This window comes from Accipiter gentilis, chromosome 2 (assembly GCF_929443795.1).
Source record: "Accipiter gentilis chromosome 2, bAccGen1.1, whole genome shotgun sequence".
Taxonomy (NCBI): Eukaryota; Metazoa; Chordata; class Aves; order Accipitriformes; family Accipitridae; genus Astur; species Astur gentilis.
In genome coordinates this window covers 12,269,150-12,292,553 of record NC_064881.1, presented here as the reverse complement: position 1 = coordinate 12,292,553, position 23,404 = coordinate 12,269,150, and the positions used below count along the sequence as shown (strand labels likewise).

The 23,404-nt window shown below is 42.3% G+C and overlaps 1 protein-coding gene across 1 annotated transcript in view; it reads right to left on the bottom strand.

The window, feature by feature from the left end:
- XKR4 (XK related 4) overlaps positions 1-23,404 on the bottom strand; it is a 226,694-nt gene that overhangs the window by 73,740 nt on the left and 129,550 nt on the right. Inside the window, exon 2 of the mRNA XM_049827568.1 lies at positions 10,191-10,390. Within this exon, the coding sequence (XP_049683525.1) occupies positions 10,191-10,390 (200 nt within the window). The remainder of the gene's footprint in view (positions 1-10,190; positions 10,391-23,404) is intronic.

The window sequence follows — 23,404 nt, the reverse complement described above, 5'->3', positions numbered from 1 at the left end:
TTTGTACAACAACGGTCCTGTAAACCCCAGCCTAGTGAATAGTCTTTATTCATGAAAGCAGTTCCACTGGCTCCAGTGAGAAGGTGCCCCCACGGATGACCCTCCTGTGCCAGACAGGACCTTTCATTTGAGTATCACTGTAGCACTGGCTATTCATTGATACTTGCAAAACTCTGAGCACCAAGCAAGAATGCAATGCATTTTGTTTATATTTGCAGTTTGATACTCACCTAGTGTATGCACAACTGAAGAATACTAATAGTTGTAATTTATAGATACTAATTTCCATAGGTGAGTTCATCACCTGTAGTATATCCTGTATACAACTAAACGAACTTCATGCGAGACACATTTTAAAACAGGCAGTCCCGCTTTGACCTGCAACTTTCAGCTAAAATCACTCTCAACAGAAAGGATTACTTTTCTGGTAAATTTTGGCAAAAAAAGTAATTTTGCGGGTAAGCAAAAAGGTGCAAGATGAATAAGGGAAGTGATATATCATGCACTAACAAAGAAAATGGCTGAGGAAATTTCAGATCTGTGTATTTGGAGTAAGGCTGGATGTTTACATTGGCTCCCTGACTGAAGCTTTAAAGGCCACTGCCTGATGAAAAATTCACATTAATTCTTATCTTTGCCGTATTGTGCAGTCTTTGGGTAAGACACAATCACGACTGCAATTTCTCACTGCTATATTAGACACAAGAGAGCTTTTTCTGTGCCAAGCATGCAACACTTTTTTCCCACCCCTGAACAAAAGTACCAGTCATAGAAAACACAGTAACCCAAAACGGAACGAGGAATCTGTTCTTTGGCAACTGTGCTTTTAGCACAACAAAAAGGGAGCAGAAGGATATGCTGCTAACTTTCTGACATTCCCCAACAGATAAAATTCAGTGTGTAGGCAATATATCACGCTCGCAGAAACTAAACGCACTACTTTGTGTCTTGGGCTGTCTTTACCACTATCTATTAGCAGCTTTGTTGGAGCCACTATTTGTCCTGGTTTCAGCTGGGATAGAGTTAATTTTCTTTCTAGTAGCTGGTACAGTGTTATGTCTTGGATTCAGTATGAGAAGAAAGTTGATAACCCACTGATATTTTCAGTTGTTGCTAAGTAGTGTTTAGACTAAGTCAGGGATTTTTCAGCTTCTCATGCCCTCCCAGCAAGCAGGCTGGAGGGGCACAAGAATTTGGGAGGGGACACAGCCAGGGCAGCTGACCCAAACTGGCCAAAGGAGTATTCCATACCATGTGACGTCATGTCTAGTATATAAACTGGGGGGAAGTTGACCAGAGGGGGAGGATCGCTGCTCGGGAACTGACTAGGCATCGGTCAGCAGGTGGTGAGCAATTGCATTGTGCATCACTTGTTTTGTATATTCCAATCCTTTTATTATTATTATTGCCATTTTATTATTGTTATTATTATAATTATTTTCTTCTTTTCTGTTCTATTAAACTGTTCTTATCTCAACCCACAAGTTTTACCTTTTTTTTTTCCCTGCACTTAAATGGAAAGAAAAAAAATGCTCACTAATATCTTCTCTAGTTGACTTTCAGAGGTGGAGGTTCTGTACAGTGGGTTTGTTATGGATGTCCTAAGAAACAACACCATCACTCTGCCAGCTCCTTATCTTCCTGACAGTACCTGCCACGTTGCATACATTGGTTCTTTTGCATAAAGTTGCATTGATGTATCATACCCAGATACATGAATGGACAGGGACAGGATATCTGGAAACAAGAATGCAGCAGTTGGCATAGGGACATCTATTACATCAAGGTATACAGGAAGAAAGCCAAAAAAAGTCATACCTGATGATAGCTGTAGTTCTGGTAGGTGATGCAGTTAGTGAAAGGATAGTGTCTAATGCGTGGAAAACTGAATCAGTTAATGTAAGAAATCAGAGAACTATTGTTGCAACGATCCTGGGTATCAAAACACAGGAAACAGTCATGGGTAAAAGCATACATAAAGCACTACAGGGTTGCAAAGAGTACTAGAGGGTTACAGAAATATCATGGACTCATGACGATTCCCTGCACATAGGTACTGAAGGGGAGATGGTATTCAGAAAAGATGACGGAAAAAATGATGGTAAAAGCGGTGTGTGTGAATGGAATGACAGACTGATGTTTCAGAAAGGGATCCCCGATAAAACAGATTCTGTTTGCATAGAGAATTACTTTGGGGAAAGACAGTGGGTAGTTCTGCTGTAGAATTCCAGAGTTATATTTGGATATGGATAGAGATGTTCAAACCGTTATTACAGGGAGAAATTCTGCAGAGAATTGTCTCATTATGGCAGACTCCAATTTCTCAGATACAGGCTGCAGAACAAATGCTACTGAAGGCAGCCCAGATATTCCGGAGTGTGACAACTGACAGATTTTCTGACAGAAAGCAGAGAGAGAGGCTTCTTTCTAAACTTAGTTGCAGAAAGTATTGAGGTTGTTATAGGACAGCTAATTGTAAAAAATAGCATCAGATGACATGAATGTCGGTTTAATCTAAATAAAATGGAGAGATAAACAAAAATAGATCTGTTGGTAAGTCTGTCTATCAGAATTTTAAAGAAATGAGTGAAGGCAGCAGAAGTTCAGGGACTTCTCTGTGGAGGAGACTTGGATTCTCTTTAAGGCAAAACACAGAAGAATTTCTGGAGCTTTTAAACCCTGCAAAACAAAAAACTTCTCGAAAAAGCCTCAAAACCTACCTGTATGAAAACCCACCTCAAAAATGGTGCCTAGATGGAAATGGAAAAAGGATGATCAGCAATAAAGAATGTGCCTCATACGTCAATTTTCAGTAAGGGCTCTTGAAACAAGGGCTCAAAGACACAGCCAGCTGATAGGAAATGAGAACAGAAAGGAAATCTGCATTACTGTGGATGGAAGCAAAACTTGAAGCTCCTTGTTTTCACCCAGTGCAACCAGAAAACCTCTGTTTCAGGATTCAGAAAAAGCCGGCGTGTGAAATCCTGCTGCTGGTGAGAAGCATCTTAAGTAAGTCTCTCCATTCAGAACTGGTACCACATGACTGGAAAAGAGGCAATCCGGTGCCTCTAGTAGAAGACAGCTAAGGCAGGTAAAGGAACTAGTTAAAGAAAGATACTGCAGGATTATGTTGAAATGCTATTGAAAAATTCTTGGGCTGGAGTAGGATTCCTATTACCTTTTTCAGTACTGATTACTCTTGAAACCAATCTTCGCTGAATATTTCTTTTAGTGACCTTGGTTTTAAAAAGTAATATACTAATAAGGTTTGGGGAGACATTGTCAACATAGAAAAGGAGACTAATATGTGGAAAAATCAGGAGTACCTTGCAGGCTGGAAAAGTAGAAATGAGATGAAATTTCATTACATGCATGTAGTTACTAATAATTTTTTTTTAATGTAATTGAACCCTCATCAGAGTAACATGACACCAGAAGAGCCTGTGTGTTTTAAAGGATCATGAAATAACTAGGATTAACCAGTGCAATGCCTGAGTCAACAGGGAATTACAATCCTAGATCACACCTAGTGAGATATTGCCATGAGAAATATGAGAGCTCTGGAGAAATGTAATCTGGAGTACTCTGTACAGTCTTGCTCATCCATATTCACCAAAGATGAATTCAGACTGGAAATGATGAAGGGAAAGTCTGTGAAGATAATAAAGAGAAGAGAATGCAGAACCTCTCATGAGATGAGAGAACGAGCAGCAGAAGGAATGATTCTTACTTTCCCATCAAAGTGTCTCTCATTCCCTAGTCCCATCTGTCTATCACAATAGTCCCACTGGGCAGGGGAGAGCAGTGCAGGATGGATGCTGGAAGGATGCGTATTTGGACTGGCTGGTGGCTGGTGCCTAACAAAAAGAGTAACAGCTGAAGTCTGTCTGCTTTTCCCTTTAGTGGAGGCTCTCATTTGTCTTTTTTCTCCTCTGACTTGGCTGCTTTTTTCACAACATTTAAAGAAACATAATTATCTTTGAGATGTTGGCTGCTCTTTTATATTTGGTTGAAATAGTGCAATGGATCACAAGTTCTTAAAAGTCAGGACTGAAGGACAGAAATGGACTATATCATCACATGAACCTCATTTCCTTAGGGAACAAGGGTAAAAACAGGGATGGCACAAGAATAAATAGGGACAGACTGCTGATGAAATTAAAAAGGCGGGACAGCAACAGCAGGCCTCTATCAATCAGACAATTAGACTTCCAACTGGTATATTAGATACAAAGGGTATAACTAGTTTTAAGATTGTAATCAGGTTATGAAATGGATTATATGATACGATCGCCTTCAGGAGGTCCTCTCCCGTCCTGTCAGAAACAAGGGTGTGCTAATATGATGGCTCCATCCTAATGAGGGCAAGATAACATTTTAAGACTTGCAAAGAGGCCTACAGATCGGTTTAAAAGTCATTTGCAGAAGACACATTTAGTCTATAGTATATCATATTTGTTCATCCTTGTCACTGAAAATCTGTTTTGCCAAGTTGCAGGCAGAATCTGGGACTATTGCTTGCTCTGCTTTTCTTTCTCTCTGGAAAGGCTGGGCGCTGGACTGCAGTGGTGCAGAACCTTGATGGCACAGAGAAAAGCAGTGGCAGCTTGCCCAGAACTCAAGTGCCGCACCTTATTTCCATACAAATATACATTGAATTGTATAAGATTTTACATCAGAATTCTTTTTTTTATTTCTTTAAAGAGCACTGTAAATGTAGGCAGCACTTTACAGAGAAATCCAAAATTGCTGTGAAGGTAACAAAAAAAGAAAAGCCATGTAAAAGCATAGCGTTGTGCTCAAAGAAAAAAATGTACGGACTTAAATGAATTTCAGTTTATTGCACTGATATGAAAAGAGTTTGAATTCCTGATGCACGAGGATGAGCTTTGCCAGAGGATTTTTTAAGGAACTAGCTAACACATAATTTCCTTCTGCCAGATAAAGTTAGGACCTATCAGCCACGTCATAAACTGCTAGCAAGTCTCGGAACCTCTTGTTCAGCTCAGGCAGGAACAGCAATTCTTTTGGAGTAGAAGGACGGGAGAGCGATGCTTAGTGGCACTGTGAACTTTTGTACGCTGGCTGCGGTGTCAGCATATGAACAGCGTAGGAGTTTCCAACAGAGCTGGTAAAAATGGGAAAATGGTTGGCCAGGGTGATTTCATGGAAATGCAGTTTCAGCATTATGCAGCAGCTCTATGGGAGTGTGGTGACTTCAATGAAACTTGATGAATTTATAAATTGTTCTGAACTTCTCATTTTGCTTCTGCACTGCTGTCAGTCTATATTAAGAACTGCAGCTTTATCTGATATAAACTTTGATTAGACTTTGATTAAACTTTGATAGAGACTTTGATTAATAGTACTGTATGGAGAAGCCAGAACAAACCCCCCAGGGGCTGATGAAGAAAAAAATGTCAAGTGCTGACTAGCCAGCATAATATGCAGTAAACAGGAATGAGAAGCTAATCTATAATTTAAACAATGTGTTAATTAATACAGCATAAATAACGAAATCTGTGGTAAAATCCAGGGAGCAATCTTGTCTATCTGCTCATCTTGGAGCAGCTAGAACACCATGACCTTGAGTAAGAGGACAGTGACTGTATGCTAACAGAAAGGAGTCTCTTTCCAATCAGATGATCAGCAGGATTTTTTGCTTGCTTACTAATTTGAAGATGGGAAGTCTTTCTAAAATCAAATGGCATAGTGGGAAACTCAAAGGAAGTAAAAGGGGAATGCCAAGGGATGACTGCCAGTCTGCATGCATGATTCCAAAATGAGGTGCCACAGAACGGGACAGCTCTGACCTTCCCTACCCACCCTGATGCCATGTCCCCTAGTCCCTACCAGTCGTGTGACACCTCCCTGCCCCAGGGAGTCCAACCAGATCCTGCTGAGACTCAACCAAGTTAGCAATGGAGAAAATAAAAGTGTCCGAGGGACCCAGTGTACAGCCACGGCAATGCCAGTGATGCGATGGGAACATGCAGCTTGGGTGAGGTGCTGGCAGGACTTGCCATGATTAAATCAAAGATTTTCAGGGGCAGCCTTCAGGTAGGTTGGCTTCAAGTCATTGCGGAATAACGGCCCTGAGCCAATTTGCCAGTCCAGGTCTGTCTGACATTTTGTCAGTCCTCAGACCTGTTGAGCCAGCAGAGCAAATGTGGTAAGATGTGGCCATTATGCAGGATGTCCAGAGACCCAACAAGGAAGAGTCTCATACTGATCTTACTGTGTCAGCAAATCTGCCTAATACTTAGTCTATGGCAGTTTATTGTGGAAGTGTTTGTTTTTATAGCAAAGACTGTGAAACTACTTGCTAATTTGCTAAATAGCTTGAAGGGTGGAGGCATTTTTAAGGGAATTACTTGCAGCCTTCTGAATTTATTGGGGTAATCCAATAATCCAAACACTTTCAACTCTGGTATTTTGGTTCCCTGTGACTTGGAGGTAGATCCAGTGCAGGACCTGGTTGCCCAGCCCTGGGAGCAGAACTGAAAACACAGGGCGAAGGGCCCGGGTCCAGGCAGTTGGTGTACGTAGACTGGCACTGAGATCAGCTAGCCCATCCTGGCCTTGAGGCTATTGCTGTTAGACTGTTTCTAGTAGCTGAACTAGCTCACCTGCAGATGGTTCAGACACTTCTGTCTGCATATATGCCCTTATGCAAACAGATGTATGCAGGATGAACATCAGTTGTTTCAGTGGACTTTCTGCCGTTGCTACCCCCACATGCAGAGCTGCCTCATTTCTCATACAGTTCCCACCTAGAATAGGACTGGTGAAGCTTCTGACTCCCACCATGAAGCTGCTTAGGACATGACTTTCCTACAGAGTAACTAAGGGAGAGAAAAAAAAAAAAAAAAAAAAAAAAAAAAGGCAAAAAAAAAGAAAAAAGCAATGCAGTTTGGAGGTGCTGCTGGCTCAGCAGAGAAGTTGCTGCAAGAATGCTGCGCTCAGAGCACATAAAGAGAAAGGAAGGGAAACAGGCTCTCATGAGGAAAAGATTGAGGAATTACTTATTTTTGAGGCACATCTGTCTTCTAAAGAGTAGATACTTCTTCGAACTCAAAGGAACCACCAGGGTGGAAAAGGTAGAGGTAATAGGGGGGTTAGCACAGCTCCAGCTTAGTCCAGCATCATACTGAAGTTGTTTGTTTTCTTGAGGAATTAGCGCTGAGAAATCATCAGCTTCCCCCATAAGCTGTTTAATTTCTTCCACTCTGGGATGGACCTGGCTGCTGGTTGTAGGCAGAATAAGAAAGATCATTGCCTCTAATTGTGCCAGTTTTGATTAAATCTTAAAGAAGAATCAGATTTTTAGATAATAATTTAGATACTGTTTTATCAATACTCAGATTTCTCTGGGTGCCAACGCAGAAGAGAAATGCCAGTCCATAGTGACGGTTTATGCACAAGCAATGTTCTGCTGCAGCAGTCACAGTGCAGTGGTACACAATCCTTGCTAGAATTTTACACTGCAGTTTTTAGATTCATGTTTGGGGAGCCCAGGCAAGTGCTAAAGGATCCTTGTGGTACATCCTCTGGGCTTTTGAAGTGGTCCTCACTGCAGTGTATGGAAAACTGAGAGGGAAGGTTTTGCACACATTGCACAGTATTTTTCTTCCTAGACATGTATGTGCATGCCTGTATGTATTTCTTACCTTGATTAGCAGGGCTTAAGGACTGAAATAAGAAATAATCCACACCTAGCCAACACCCATTATAAAACGGGGAATCTTCAGTCACACTGACAGCATTCTCCTGTTGGGAATGATGCTATTTTGGTGCATTTAGAATGGAAAATACACAATTTCATAAATAAAATATTTAACATTTTTTCTTGTGGTAATTAATGGCTTGATAATAGAAATACCCTGCTTATAGACTAAGACATTTCCAGTATCATTCATTTCCCACGCCAAATTTGTGGTTTGTGATGGAAGTATACTTGAAAGAACATGGACCAGAGATGGCGCTTATTAATTGTCATGATAACTTTGTCCTGAGGGACAGAGAACTAAAAGAACAATAATAAAAACCAAGTAGCATTCTCTAAACACAGAAAATCAATCCAATACTCTGTTTATTGATCCATGTTAGAAATCTCTGAAACGGGCTCAGTGAGTGGACAGCTAGCTGAACCATATACCTTATGGCTAGGCCTTTTAAAACAGTTGCAATGTGATAACACTGAGAGCAACTATGCTGTCCTTATGCAGCCTCACAGCAAATCTACCATCCTATAGCGCAACGCATTATCCTTAACATTTCTCCAAAAAAGGAGAGAGAACAGAAAAAGGATTTTCACAGCTGGCAATGTACTAAAACATATTAACTTTCATCAGGGGAATATAATGGTACTACTGTTTAAGAAAATGCTACAACCTTGTTTAATTTTCTTAGGTTTTTTTAAATGGAGCCTTTCCTCCTTGGAAGATGGGAGGAAATGGGGGAAGAGAGGATAAGTAAATATTTTCAGCTTTCTCAGCTGTATTCCATAATTATAATTTTATTCCTTTCTGGGTTTTGATACCTAGATTTCACAGAGCTGATTGCAGGCTTCAGGAACCATTTTTGCCTTTTAAATTGAAGCATTTCGGGTTTTCTCTAATTAACAACCACTTGCAGGGTACATCACAGGCTTAGTGCCTACTCACCAGCCACATTTCTCGTAGACAGATCTGTTATTGCACAAAAATGAGGGCGAGAGGCCTTCTGTATTAATAGTTTATGAAGACAGCTAAATTACAGCTGACCATAAAGTATTCTGGCTATGTTCTTCTCCTAAACATCTCTCTGGAGTCTCTTTTTCTTGGGGGACAAAGCGTCTTGAAGTGATAATACCTTCTCCTGAATGATAATAGTTTGGACTGGCTGATGCCGGGCAGCATCCTTTTGAGAAATAGCTGCAGGAAGTGCTTAGGCAACCTTCTTTGTACAGAGCACCAAGTAATTAAAACAGAAACTTTGGCTTTCTTTTCCCCTTAAGGTGACAGAGTTTCAGATCTAAAGAAACAAAATCAAAAACCACAGGAAGCAGGACAGCTGTTATTAGACATCAGTTCAAAGGGGAGGTAAATGAAAAGCCTCTGATTTATCCAGAGGAAACTGCCCAGGATCAAGGTCTTCACACAGTTACCCACTTTGTTCCCAGTCCTTTTTCACCTGATCAGTCTCACTGCACGTTACTCATAATAAGCTATCTAGACCCAGAGCTTCTTGGAGCAAGGTGCTGCCATAGTTTTGTCTCGTACAGTGGCAAGCACATGAGTTGTTTCTTAAAAACAAATGGCAAACCCACTGCATTTCCTTCCTCCCTCTGTCCCTTTGCTCCTCCTCCTTCCCTCTCTGCCTCATGACATTTGTGCCACCTTCTGGATCCCAAGTTCTCATTCACTTCATTCTCTTGCCAATAATTTCTGCCCAGGTGCAGCCATAAGGCAAAACAATGGTGCAATACGAAAGGAAAATTGTCAGGTAACCAAAAGTAGCATCAAAAAAGCAGTAGAGAAGGTGATATTCTTATATCTGTATTGCTGACTGACAACCCCTATGGCAGGACTTATGCATGCATTTCCCATTTTAAAGAAGAAACCACGCTCGCTGAAAGCATCAACCTTGGAAGGAAACCCAGAGCTTGAAGGAATGAATATTGTTGTAATGCTCAGGAGCTGACTTGTATTATTTCAGATAAACATGGCTGAGAACTGATGGACATGTATTCCATAGACACTGGCGTTTTCTTCACAGAATAGCTGTTTTCTGCTGTGTTGTTTTCTGTTTTGCATAATACCGTATGAACCTCATTACTGCAGTTTGGAGGGGTTTGAACATTCACAGAAAGAAGCACAGGGATAAGAGCAATAGTTTGATTGATGCAATTTTCACATTGGCCCACTGGATAATCAGAAGAGCTCTTCTATTACAAGGACATGCAGAAAGCAAAACATTATCAATCCTACCCACACCCCAGGGCCAATAAGAAAGGCTAAAAGACCTCCAACAACACAGGCTTTCTTGACAGTCATTGTTAACTGCTTAATAGCAGCTAGCAGGCAAGATCTGCTCTTACGCCAGAAGTACAAGGCGCACGGCAGTTTGAAAGAAGGATAAATACGTATGTATAGAAATTACATCTTCCTAAAATAATAAAAAACCAAATAGATTAAATGAACCCCTACCTTGGAGAGCCTGGAGTGTACGAGTCTGTACAACAATACAGAGTTGCAGGACCAGCTGTGGTGCACTTTCCAGAAACGTGGCTAGCAAATGCAGCATACTCACATCTGCATACTCATACACCATTTTCCAATAAAACCGCCATCTGTCATTCTCTCCACTCCGTCGACTCCGGATACCCAGGTATATTGTGTGGAAATACCTAGAAATAAAAAAGAGAGGTTATAGAATGCAGAATGATATTTTGCAGGCAACACTTCTGCTTGAAAATAACCACCGTTATTTCAGTGTACTTCAAAATAAACACTATTTATTTAAAAGGATTATCGTATTGCAATTTATAGTAGTTGATGTGATAAGAGTGAACTAAACTGAAGACAAGACTTGCCCTCATAAAACCATTTAAAAAGCTTAGCATTGCCTTATTTGTTAAATTGTATTCCTTTCAAGGGCCCAGTCTTCTGAACTGAAATATAAGGGGGATGTATTGATTGTGTGGCCTCCCTCAGAGTTTTTTCAAATAATGCGGGGAAAAAAGGTGATTCTGCAATGGTCTCTACTCAGAACCTGCAAAGAACTGATCTTTCTGCATGGCTCTATGTGGACTTGGAAGACCACCTGCACTGCAAGCCTGGGGTGGTCTTAGCCTGGGGCCCTGCTATGGCTGAACTCATAGTCCATCTTTTCCACCCGTCTAATGCATTGAATATCGTATTTCAGATACTGCCAAACATATCGTGCTTTTTCTCATAGTTTGATTATTTTAGGAGGAGAGAAGATGTAGCTGTGAGCTCCTATTTTAGGAGGAGCAGAGATCTGGCCGTGGGTTCCCTTGGTGATTAGAAGTGACTCACTATGATAGCTCCCGTGCAGCAGCAGCAGTAAGAAGCAGCAGGAGCCAGGAGCCCAACAGGCTCCTGCTGCTGCTGGCAGCAGTAACCAGCAGATGAGAAATGGTCAGAAAGCACGTCGGCTCTGGCGGCCTGTGCAAGCGGGAGGAAAAACACCTGGTGACCAGCCAATTAAAGAGATTTCAGTGGGTGCAGGAGCAACGAGTGGTTTTAGAAAGCAAGGGATGTCTTCTGATGGCCAAGCCACCTGGCTGCTCGGATGCTTTTCATGACCCTTGCAGAGCTTGCAGCGGTCTCCATGACACACTTGTGTCACGGCACACCGACCACTCTGGGTGGCCTTTGATCTGCTCTATTATTCTAATCTCCTCTTTGTTATTCTGTGTCAGAAAGTCTAGGCTCCCACCTTGCTCCTACAATTTTAGTTCAAAACGAATTAAGGCTGGCTGAAAAAACAGTCTCACTTAACGAAAAATTATGAAGATACTGTCTTGCATCCTACCAGAGTGCTCTGTTGGGCTACTAAGTGATGTGGATCTCTGGTTCTCTTTTTCTTGATGTATCTTCCACATCCTGGTCCTGAAAGCATTTCCTTATGATCTTATGTTTCCACAGCACTTTTTTTTAAATGAGATTATATTTTCTAGTAAGAAAAATTTTAGTAAATTTTAACCACATCCAATATGAATTGTTTTAATTGGTTAAGATAAAACATTTTGGTATTTCTCCTCCTTTTCACAAGTTCTTGTTTTAAAACGCTTTTCATAACTGGTGGAGCATGGTGAATTGTTGAACCTCTTTTTATATAGGCTGCATGCAACCTTTCCTCCCTCTTCTGTTCAGTTGTAACTCTGAAGGTATCTCCTGCTGATGAGAATTCTTTTGGCCTATGACTGGCAAACAGCCCAAGAATCAGTTGCCCCCTTGAAGAATGACTGCTGTGCTTGCATCCAATGAACCCTTGTACCCAATGCACACGCCACTGCAGAGCAACAGTTTTACTCAGGAATATCCATCAAACAAAGCCAGGGAGTAGCAGAGAGAAACAGCTGAGAGGCCAGTTCTGAGCCTGCAACATTTCTCTTGACAATGCACATCATAGCAATATAAAAGGAAAACACATTAAATTCACATTTAAATTAAAATCACACCAGGTGGCTTTGAATTTTATCGAAGTCCCATGTGGGAGTGAAGCAGCAATGAACTACTCAGAGACTGAGACCACAGAGGTACAGTAAACGAGACACCAACCCCACCTCTCGTGCAAAACACTGAGCAGGTCTAGATGGGTCAGAGTATGATGGGGTAACAGGGGCTCTCCAGTGTCCTCAGGGTTACATAAAGTGAAATTGCCTACTGTCCAGATCTGAAAGAAGCCACCCAGCTGGAAAGGCATCTTTTGTTGCGCAGTTCTGCTAATGGGTCTGTTGGGCCCCCAGGTTCTCAGTCACAATCAGTTTAATTGTTCCTAGATCTCTCATTAGTGTCCTGCAGCACAACAGGGACAGGTAGGGCTTGGATTTCCTTCTGCAGTTTGGTTTTTGGGTGGGTTTTTTTCGGCCTGCCTCACGTGGCCTCCCAAGGGGCACACCTGGGAATATTGCACATGGGGAGGGGCAGACAGCATCTCCAGCATCCTTCATTTGAGATATCACTAACCCTTGCTATAAATACCTAAAGTAGCTTTGGCTGCTGAGGGTTGTGCCAGGAGGCTCTAGCTCTGCCAGTGGAGCCATCTGCAACTTCAGTTCTACAGCGTTTGTGCAAAAAATACTTTTCCTATTATGAAAATGACATGCTGTGCCAGGCAACGTCCCCTAGGGTTCTTTACCTGCTCTGCAGAGTGGTTGTGCATGGCAAATATGTTGTGATTAATGAACCCTTATGGAAATATTTCCTCTCCCATTGCACTTTATTGTGAAACACTGGCAGTGAGTTATTGGGGACTGGGGAATCATTGCTCTTTGTCTACTTAGCTCTGCAATTTAGACACGAGAGGCAGAGAAGGAAGATACTTTCTCTTTTCACACACTGGGGACCGAATTTCAGCCTAGGGTGGTATTTTTTTCTGTCCTATCAATTTTGGCCAAATTAATTGCAGGCTGAAATGAGCATTTACACACATAATTACTGTCACTGATTTATAGGCACAATCAGGTGATTAGACAGCTAAAAATTCTCATTTGCATCCACAATTAATTGCACCAGCAATTGATGTTAGGTGTGCAAATTAGCAGTTATTAAAATAAAAAGATGGTCTCATAAAATGCTTCATATATCAAAGGCACTTTCTTCCCGTAATGAAACAGAAAGAAAAAAAAATGGGAGAAACTGCTTATTTTGTTGTGATTTCCAAATATAGCTTAACACTGCAGTAATGACACATTCCATTTTATATATATATATATATATATATGCGCATTATGTAATTGCATCTTAGACACCCTCACTGGAGTCCTATTGTCAGCAAATGCTATACAGACACACTCAGAGGTAGTTCCTGCCCTGAAGAGTTTTTGTTATGTTGGCCTTCTGGTATCATTTTCATGGAAACTCTTATTTTTCTATGAGTCCAGGTTGTGGCTCTTATACACAGTTATTCCAGAACAATATAGGAAGAAGTAATAACAGCTCTGCATTGGAAAATATCTTAAGTTCATTGTAGGGTAAACTGATGCCAATGAACCTGAAAGAACAGATGTGAATGTTATTATTTTGGTTGTGATTGCATCCAGAGGCCTCAGCTAAAGTCTTGTGCAGGTGCTGTACAAATATACAAGACTTGCCTATCCATTTCTCCAAAGAGCATTTAATTGACATGAAAAGAAATGACAAGGAGTGAAGAAGTGAGAGTTAGAGCACCAGAGGAAAAAAGGAAAAAAAGGAGGAATGAAAATTATGGTAACAATACTGCCATCTAGTAAAGTAACTACTTCATCTAATAAGTCAAGATAGTCCACTGAAGTTTCTGATTTCACTAGAAAAGTGAAAAACAAATAAAGAACTCCACCACCCCTAAAAAATCCACAATTTCATAGCTCTCATGTTTGTGGAGAAAAGCTTAGAAGTAACTTAGTTTCCTAAAGGTTTTACAGTTAGAAGACTATAAAATGTACTATGAAAAAGCAATATCAAACCTTATTATTTTAAAATGAAGCCAGACCACTGCTTGGATTGTCAACACTGATATAAACAAGCTTACTATTCAGAATGAAGACAACGGAGTAGGAAGCAATACTTCCTATACTGCTGATAATCAGATAGCAACATACATATTGTTATTTGAGACCTAATGTCTTTTTTACCCTCTGGAGGAAGTGTAGAATGCTTCAGCATTTAATTGTTTTAATTTATTTCAGTACATCACACAGCACAGTATACAGACCATTGATAAAACATAACCCTGAAGGATAGAATCCGAGACAAGATCGCAAGTGACATTCTTTTTCCATTATAGTAATGAGGGAAGGCAGTAAAGTAAAAAACAAACAGAAAGCAGGTTAGTCCATGTGCTGCCCACAAGAAGTGTTCAAGATGCAAGGCAAATAGAAGCAAAAAAAATTACCTATATTTGTAGTTGTGGAAAACCTGCATTTCTGTTCTAGGGAAAGAGACATTCATTCTGATCAGACAGTGGCTCCCCAGTGCTTCCAAAATCAAGGGTCCTGATTTTGTTCCAGGGTTACATACCACTCTTGAGGATGGTCAGCATAGACTAAGATACCTATATTTGAAATACTTTTGGTGACACTTCAATTACATGATTAAAGCATGCCCAATTGTGCATTTAATTGAGATGTGGTAGTGTAATTATATGATAATACCAAATATTTATAGAGAGTGCTTTCTGAGTTTAAAGTGCTTTACAAACATTAATTGATTAACTGGGATGAATGTAAATAATCTCACAGGGTTCATTCCCCAAGAATTGGCAGCTGACCAACCTAATACCTTCCTACAGGAGTAGGTACTCAGCAGACTCAAATCCAGGTGAGATTTCATAAGCCCATGATGGGGATGAGTTGCCCTTTTCTTGTGTGCAGAAAAATCTCACTCCTTTCTCCCTCATTCTTAGGAACGTGATATTCTGTCCTGAATTTGTGGATAAAAAACCTTCTCCCCAGCTCTTGCTCCAGTACAAGGTAGGCAACGAGGCCCCCAGAATACTTTCCAAACGGGAGGCAATTCCTCAGAGTCAGACATTCTGGAAGAGAGAGTTGAGATGCCACTGGCTTTCGGACTAAAGGTTTCCAAGCTGACTACAGTTCATCTACTCTTTTGTAAAAGGCCTTTTGTGAATATCCCGCTATCACTGAAACTGAAGGGGCTTTTGGCAGTGACTTAACAGAGCTTGGGTTTTTACCTAGTTTACTTCATAGTAGCTGGGTGTCATTTATGCCCATTACTTCTCTCTAGGAAATGATTTCAGAAGCTGCTCCATTATGCTTCACAGACACTATTCTTTTTAGTACAGACAGCTGAGGTTTATAATAAGTGGAACAGAGAATCCAAATCCTGATTGCTGGTGGACGTGTTGCTCCCATGTGTGTGGGACTGAACTGTTCTTGCTGCACACAGTTTGCCTCAGTCAACATCTTTCAATCTTCTGAGCTCCTCTGGGCTTCCCCTCCTGAAGTTTGCCATTTGCCCTTACCTCATTTCTTCCAGCCTCACAATTTATTGCAAATCTTTGGCAACAAATTGAGATTTGGGAGATTAGCAAGAGTTATGTTCAGTTGCTTTTCATTGAGACAATGTGCACAAGTATGTGCATATGCAAGTGCAGGGCCATATGCAAGTCCAGTCTGACCATAGCTCTGAGCACTTCTCGCGACAGATTTCCACCTTAATGAAACCATCCATCTGATGGTAATATACACAGCTCTAGAAAAAAGTTTTCAGTTTAAAAGTGTCAAAGACTACATTGCTACCATGTGCTTAATCTAAAAAGTCCTTAGGATGATACACATGAATGAGAGACCATTTGCATTCTTTGGAAAAATGAAAATGTTCTGATTTCATGCCTCATGTAGTCCATATTTATTAGAATTGCCTAAGTCAGTAGAGGGCATTTGCTTATGTTACATAATCTACCAAAACATTTGCGAGATCAGAAGTCATTAATGGCTAGTTGTAGCAGTCTTAGACATTTATTCTGATGCCTAATTTGCCCCTGTATCAAACAGTACATTAAACAATTTAGCCACATCATAAACAGTTGTTCTTTCTGTATTTGAGGTGTGGAGAATAAAAATCACTACTGCAGAGTTAAAAAACAGTAGAATAAACAGCAATTCAGATAAGTGGTATTTTCTTCTGTTGCTTAGTTACCAGAGAAAACTTAACTGTATTTGTATCTCAACAGTATTTGCCGTGTTAAATAACAACAGATTGTTCTATTTTGCTTCTTATGTGTCTTTTTATTAGGTGTGCCTGAACACTTAAAAAAAAAAAAAAAGTTTCTTTAGCAGGAATACTTCCTTAACAGTGTGTGCTAACGCTTATTCTTTTTGTTCTGAAGAAACGGACAAATCCCTTCAGTTTTAATTCCTTTTTATAGGAAGGAACAAGCAGCCAACTTTTAATTTTCCAATCAAATTATTTTTTGATGGGAGCGTTAAGGTTTAATGTGCAAAAGGAAACTGAAATGCATTCTATGGCACAGCAGTGACAAAAGCTTGTCCAACCAAGCACAGTTCTGGCAATTTACCAGCAGTCAAAAGTCTGGGCTTAATTTACTTTAAATTATGAGTGCAGCATCCTCATTTGTGTCACTGAGATGAGATCCATGTGAGGACAGATCCCACTGGGGAGTATTTCATCATAAGAGATGTTAAAAGACTTATTTCCAGAAGATACCTCCATTACAAATATAAAAAACAAACCCCAACTTCTGGTATTTAATTTCCCCTTGCAGTATTTAAGATACCAGAGAAGTATCTCCTTTACTTCCTTTAATACAAAGCAAGGCACTTTATGAGCATAAACAAAATGATTACATCTGTTTCGTTATGACCTATAAAGCATTCCCCAGCATCTTCGATGACTGGGTGATCCTTCCCAAATGGCCACGAGTCATATTAGAGCAGCGTTTTATGGTCATCTAAATTTTTATGGCCATCTGAATTCAGCTACTGTCTGAATTCCCCAAATGTAGCCAGCCATCCCCAGCACTTCCCTTCCTTTCCTGACATGGCCGAACCGCAGACCTCCAGTACGTGAACCACTGGTGTAGGGAGACAGTAACTACGGGTTTAATGAGGAGAAGGCAGGGTGGTCTAAAGAAATCCCTGCTCCCCTGCTAACCCCCTTCACCTGCAGGGTATGGCTGCTTGGCCCCACTGCTCAGGCTACACTGGGACTCAACCCTGCGTGAGGCAAAGGCCCCCTCCAGGAAAAAAAAAAACCCACCTTGTATTGGAAAAGAGGTGCAGCTTGCACTGAATGACATGGATGCCGGGCTGTCCAGTGCTGGCACCCCTCTGGCTTTACAGCATTTTACTGTCCCTTTTCTCTGCACCCTGCAGATTCAGGTGAGACGGGCAGCAACCCCCCTGCCTATGCACGCAGCGAGGCGATACCCCCACACCACGCCTGCCGTGTGCTGCCACATCAGACAGAAATACCCCTGCAAGTCTGCCGTTCGGTTTAATCCTTTCCGTGTTCCTGCTTTCAAAACTGGGGTAGTCCCAGTACGCTCCCCGTCAGCCCGGCGGCTCTGCGGCACCCGACCAGCCTGTGAGTCCCCGTGCTGCCCGGCTGCCCCTGCCGTGTCTGTGGTGCTCGTCCTCGCGTCAGCTTTCCCCTCTGCGGTGCCAGGGCCCAGGGGCAGACGGAGCTGGGCGGCCGCGGACCCATCGGGCAGGCAGCTGATGGTGTCACCGCCGGTGACAGGGATGGCTTAACCTCGTCACGGGGCGTGATACAGCCGTTGGCCGCAGGTCCTCAAGATGCCACCCCGATACTTCTCAGGAGTAAACATTAGTGCATTTTTTGCACTATCAACTATGGGCTAGAATTAAAAAGGAAAATGGAGAAATGAAATGGAAAAAAAAAAATATTCATAGCGTGCTGCAGCTGTCTATAGCTTTGTACCTCAGAGTTTCTTCACCAGACTGCCACTGGTGCTGCATAACAGCTGCCTTTCCTGTTTCAGTCAGGGGACAAAGGCCATTTAGACGTGTTCAGCATCACAACTCAAAAGTTTTACTGCGCTCTCATTTCCTGTATGGCACCGCACACCTGCGTGCTCTTTAACCACAGCCACTGCTTCATCAAAAGCTGATGAAATAGCTTTGGGCCTCAGAGGCCCCTTGGTTTCCACCTGTGGGAAACACTGGAGTTTCTCATTTATCATTGAGGCTGCAGCCCTGGAAGTGATGCCTGTGTGAGACCAGACCCCTGAGGGCAAGCAGCTTCCCGAGAGAGCAGAGATCTGCCCTGCTCTGTGTCCTCTGAGAAGCTGAGGTCTTTCCCACCATGTTAGAAGGGTCCATACGGGCTCCCGGAAGCAAAAAAACTCAACTGAAACTGTTAGGAAAACATGGCTTTATTGATAAACGGCAGGGCACTCCAAAGAGATAAATTAAAATCCTGAGTCACAGTCTGCTGTGTGACTGTCTCCTTTTGGCTTCCTTCCCGCAGCCTTAAACACACTTTCGGGGGTGCCCAAGTGGAAGGCTGTCTCTGTCCTGTGAACGAGCGTTGAGATCCCCAACCAACAGTGGTTTACACTGAATTTCTTTCTCCTCTTCTCCTTCCTTCCTCCCCATGTCATATCTTCATTTGCGTCTAAGCTTGTCTGCCTGTTAGTCAGCCCAAAACACCCTGGGAACTGAATCCTGGTTTGCCTCTGTCTCAGTCTGGAGATATCAAGAAGAATCAGGGAGCAGAAAAGCACAGAATCCCCCAGGGAGCTTCAGGCATTCCCTGGAAAGGCAATTAATCATGGCCAAGGATCTGTACCATGCAGCTGTCACAGGAATATAATCATTATCATAGGCATCCTCACTTCACCAGCCCCTGGGGCTGCAGCAGGAGCTGAATTGTTTCCCTGTTCCTCCCCAGCTATCACAGAACTATGATGATAGCCCTTGGAAATGGTCCCGAGACCCCCCTCGTGAGGCCAGTGAGGAAGATGCACCTATCTCCCGACTACCTATTTGACTGCACTTGAAGAAAGAACCACTCGTAGAGTTACAAAGTGGGCACAGCTGGAGAACGGTGCCTCTGGCTTCTTCTCAGCTTGGGGTACCAGGTGTATTTCCCAGCTCTCTGGAGAAGCAGCCAAGCAGCATCCCATTACCACATAAGGACAAGACCAGGATGAGGGATCAAGAACCCTTTGCCTACCTTACCACCTATTAGTTTCCACAGGAGCAAAGCGTACAATGGCACACTCTGAAAACCACTGTCCCATGGCTGAAGACCTTTCAGTCTGGAGACCAGCTCTTCTCCTGGGTACCAATGTTTATTATTCACACTGCACACAGGGAGACACTCAGGCCCCTCCAGGGGAACCGAGTGTCTCCCAGCATCCATCTCTCAGACCATTTCCAGGGGGACATGGGCTATTTATCGATCTGAACAGTCCACAAGGGAGGGTTCAACATGGAGGTGGAGCACAAGAGCAGCTAGCGGGGTAAATACCCTTGACCATTCCTGTGCCAGTTCGCGGCTAGCTTTGTTAGGGAATCCTTCCGTGGCGAGCTCTCAAACTCGTGGTCAAACTCACCATCTGGAAGAGGGAATACCTTCATGCCATTATTCACCAGAACCCGTGTTGTTTGCTGCTTTCTCTGATGTCTTTGATAGATTAAGTAGACTCATCTGCCTGCAGAATAAGCAGCTTTCCAGTGTCAACTTCCACAGAACAAGAGTAGGCAGTTGTGATTTCCTTGGTTCAGGAAAGGAAAAAACTGCATTTTTACAGCAGAGGAGATGCCTGCAGTATCTTTTGCAAAAGTGAAGAGAAGCAAAAGTCATACAAATACTAGAGAATCAGAATGGCTTGGGTAGAGGCTATATTTTATCCCCACAGACAAAATATAATGTGTTTCCTTCCATATACACATCTTTCTTTCATGACCACTAGTGTGTGCCAGGATGAATCTGGGTTGTGTCACTCTGGGGGCCTAGCATGTAATCTCACACTGTGAAACAGCAGGAGCTAGCTGCCTCCACTAACCAGTAAAAATGAACTACTGCCAACCTTCTCCTTCCTTCCTCCAAAAAACCTTCCAAATTGCTTATAAGAGCTTTTATAAGACCTGCTTGCTCTTTCTGGCTCAGAGAAAACACAACTGAGAATTCTGTTTGAAAATATCTATGCTGTAAATAACTTTTTATTCATCCTATTTATATAGCAGTCTATGCTTCAGCTTTTTCTTTTGAAGTACTCAGGAAAAGCTATTAGCTAATCCTCTGGTATAAAACTCCTAATAAATTGAATGCTCATTGTTTGGATGGAGCAATCTATAAGCATTCAGGAAGCAATGTGGATTAGTCACTCATTAAGATATGGACAGACAGTGCTCGTGTGATCTTTATCTGATATTCAAATGGCTGTCAGTGTTATTTAACAGGAATTCAGGCTACCTTCCTGTTGGTGCTTGTAAGTGGTCCTGACTAATGGAGAATGTGCTTTAAATGTTGCCTGCTTGAAGAATTTTATATAAGATTCAATTCAAAACCAAATTTGCCAGCTAATAGTATTAGTAGCGCTCAACAGCATCTCACAAAGAAATGGTCCTGAATACCAAGCTGAACACCACACCATGCACTATAGCTGCATGCTTTGCAAATGTAGTATTCAGAAATCTTTGGAATAAAGTTTCTGGCTTGGGTTTTGCCTAGGGAAAAGCTCTAGGGCAAATGGCAGCATTTTCATTTCAGCCTTTCATCAATTCCCATAGGCCAAACCAAAAGGGCGTCAGTGAGAAAAAGGCCCAGAGAAATCTAGTTGGAATTTTGCCAACTTAACAGACCTCCCAGATTGCCCCCTTATCAATATATTATAGAAAAAGATGGAATATAAGAGGTGACATGCTGGGAGCAACACACAAACTAAAGGAGAAAATAACATGAGCTGGCAAGACAGCAATTACATGTAGGACTTGAAAGCAAACTGCGGTCATTAGAGATCTACAGTTTTTAGTCTAACTGGAATTCTCAACTCCAGTATTAGTTCCATCTTAAAATATAGCTCAAACCCCAAGAAGCACTAAAGGATAGTAAAATGCCTATGAGAACAAATGCTTCAAGGAATAGCTTGTATCAAAGGGCATGAATTTATAACAAAGCCCAAGACTGACTGTGAATTCAACAGCCATTTTGTCTGTGAAGTTATTCAGAAAAGGAGGCAGAGATAACACAGACACGCAACAAGAATGAAGAAAGATTTTTTGCTGTGGCAGGAATTCCCTGGACAAACAGGAAAAAAGAGACCTGACCACATCAATCTCTTTTATACTGTATTTTGAGAAGGACAACCTAAGGGGCAGATGAACAAAATGGCCATTGAAAGAGACAGCACAAAATAGCCAGGGGTGTCAGAGTCACATTACGTGTTACCTATTAGCTGAGAAAAGATTCATTCATGTGCAGCAGGAGCAACTCCAATGAAAAGTCTATTTAAAAAAAAATTACTTTAGAAAAATCTGTATGATCCATATGAGTTAGTCTACATGGGCAGTTACCTCCATTTAATTGAAAATATGAATTTAAAATGGTTGATTAAAGCACTTAAACTCTTGACTTACAGGTGGCTTGCTTTGGTTTAGGATTGATTAAGAGGCAGTTTAAGGTAAACTGAAATAAGCCAGTACCACTGAACTAGTCTCCACCCAAAGGTTTGAAAAAATTTAGCTAAGTTTTGGCCTATGAACATTTTTTTTAATACTATTTTTAGTTGGGTGTAAGATCAGTAAGGTTTTGCAACATAAAACACAATAATATTTGCATACAGATGCATATGTATAAGCTTGTCATTCCCCTGCCATTTAGGCATCTTATTCCAGTAGAGAAGGATATAACATCCGATAGAAGGCTTGTAAAACTTGGGAGACCATACTGTTGAAAAGCTACAAATTGAACAAACACAAAGTCTGTGTGCAGGTTAAGTCCCAGACTGTTGTACATATATGTATAAACAAAGAGCAATGCTTTAAGTATCAAGCCTGAATTCATTGCCACCCTGAGAATCAGTACAATTGAGAGCCTGAGGTAGCACAGCAGTGCTTTCAAGAGGGTAAAACTGGACAGGGGGTTGCCAGGAGCCATAGGGCCATCTGCTCCTCACCAGGGCGAGGGGGCAAACGCCAGAGCTGGAACGCTCATTTGGGACTTGGGGACGGAACACTTGCTCCCCACAAAGCATCCGTCACTATCCCTTTGCACCTGGGCAGGAAACATTCCCCAGCACTGGTTCCCCTAAACACACTGCAGGTTAAAAGAGCAGTGAAGGGTATCTCCAAATCCTGCTTTGGCCCTGCTGACAAACGTGGGGTGATCTGCTTTACCCTTTCATTACAATCTTAATCACTGAATCACAGAACGGCTGAGGTCGGAAGGGGCCTCTGTAGGTCATCTGGTCCAACCTCCCTGCTCAAACTGGGTCATCACCTAGAGCCAGTTGCCTATGAGCATGTCCAGACAGCTTTTGAATATCTCCAAGGATGAAGACTCCACAACCTCTCTAAGCAACCTGTTCCAGTGCTTGCTCACCCTCAGAGTCAAAAAGTGTTTCCTGATGTTCAGAGAGAACCTCTGGTGTTTCAGTTTGCGCCCACTGCCTCTGGTCCTGTCACTGGGCACCACAGAAAAAAAAGCCTGGCTCTGTCCTCTTTGCACCCTCCTTTCAGGTATATAAAGATTGCCCCCGAGCCATCTCTTCTCTATGCTAAACAGTCCCAGCTCTCTCAGTCTTTCATCAAAAGAGGGATGCTCCAGTACTTAATTATCTTTGTGGCCCTGTGCTGGACCGTCTCCAGTAGCTCTGTATCTCTCTTGTACCGGCCAGCCCAGAACAGGACACAGCACTCCAGGTGTGGGCTCACCAGTGCCGAGGGGCAGGATCACCTCCCTCGTCCTGCCAGCAGCACTCCCCCTAATGCAGCCCAGGACACCATTAGCCTTCTTTGCTGTGAGGGCACACTGCTGGCTGATGTTCAACTTGGTGTCCACCGGGACCCCCGGGTCCTTTTCTGCCAAGCTGCTATCCAGCTGGGCGGCCCCCAGCGTATACTGGTGCATGGGGTTGTTCATCCCCCGGTGCAGGACTTCGCACTCTCCTTGCTGAACTTCATGAGGTCCCTGTTGGCCCATTTCCCCAGCCTGTCAAGGTCCCTCTGGACGGCAGCACAACC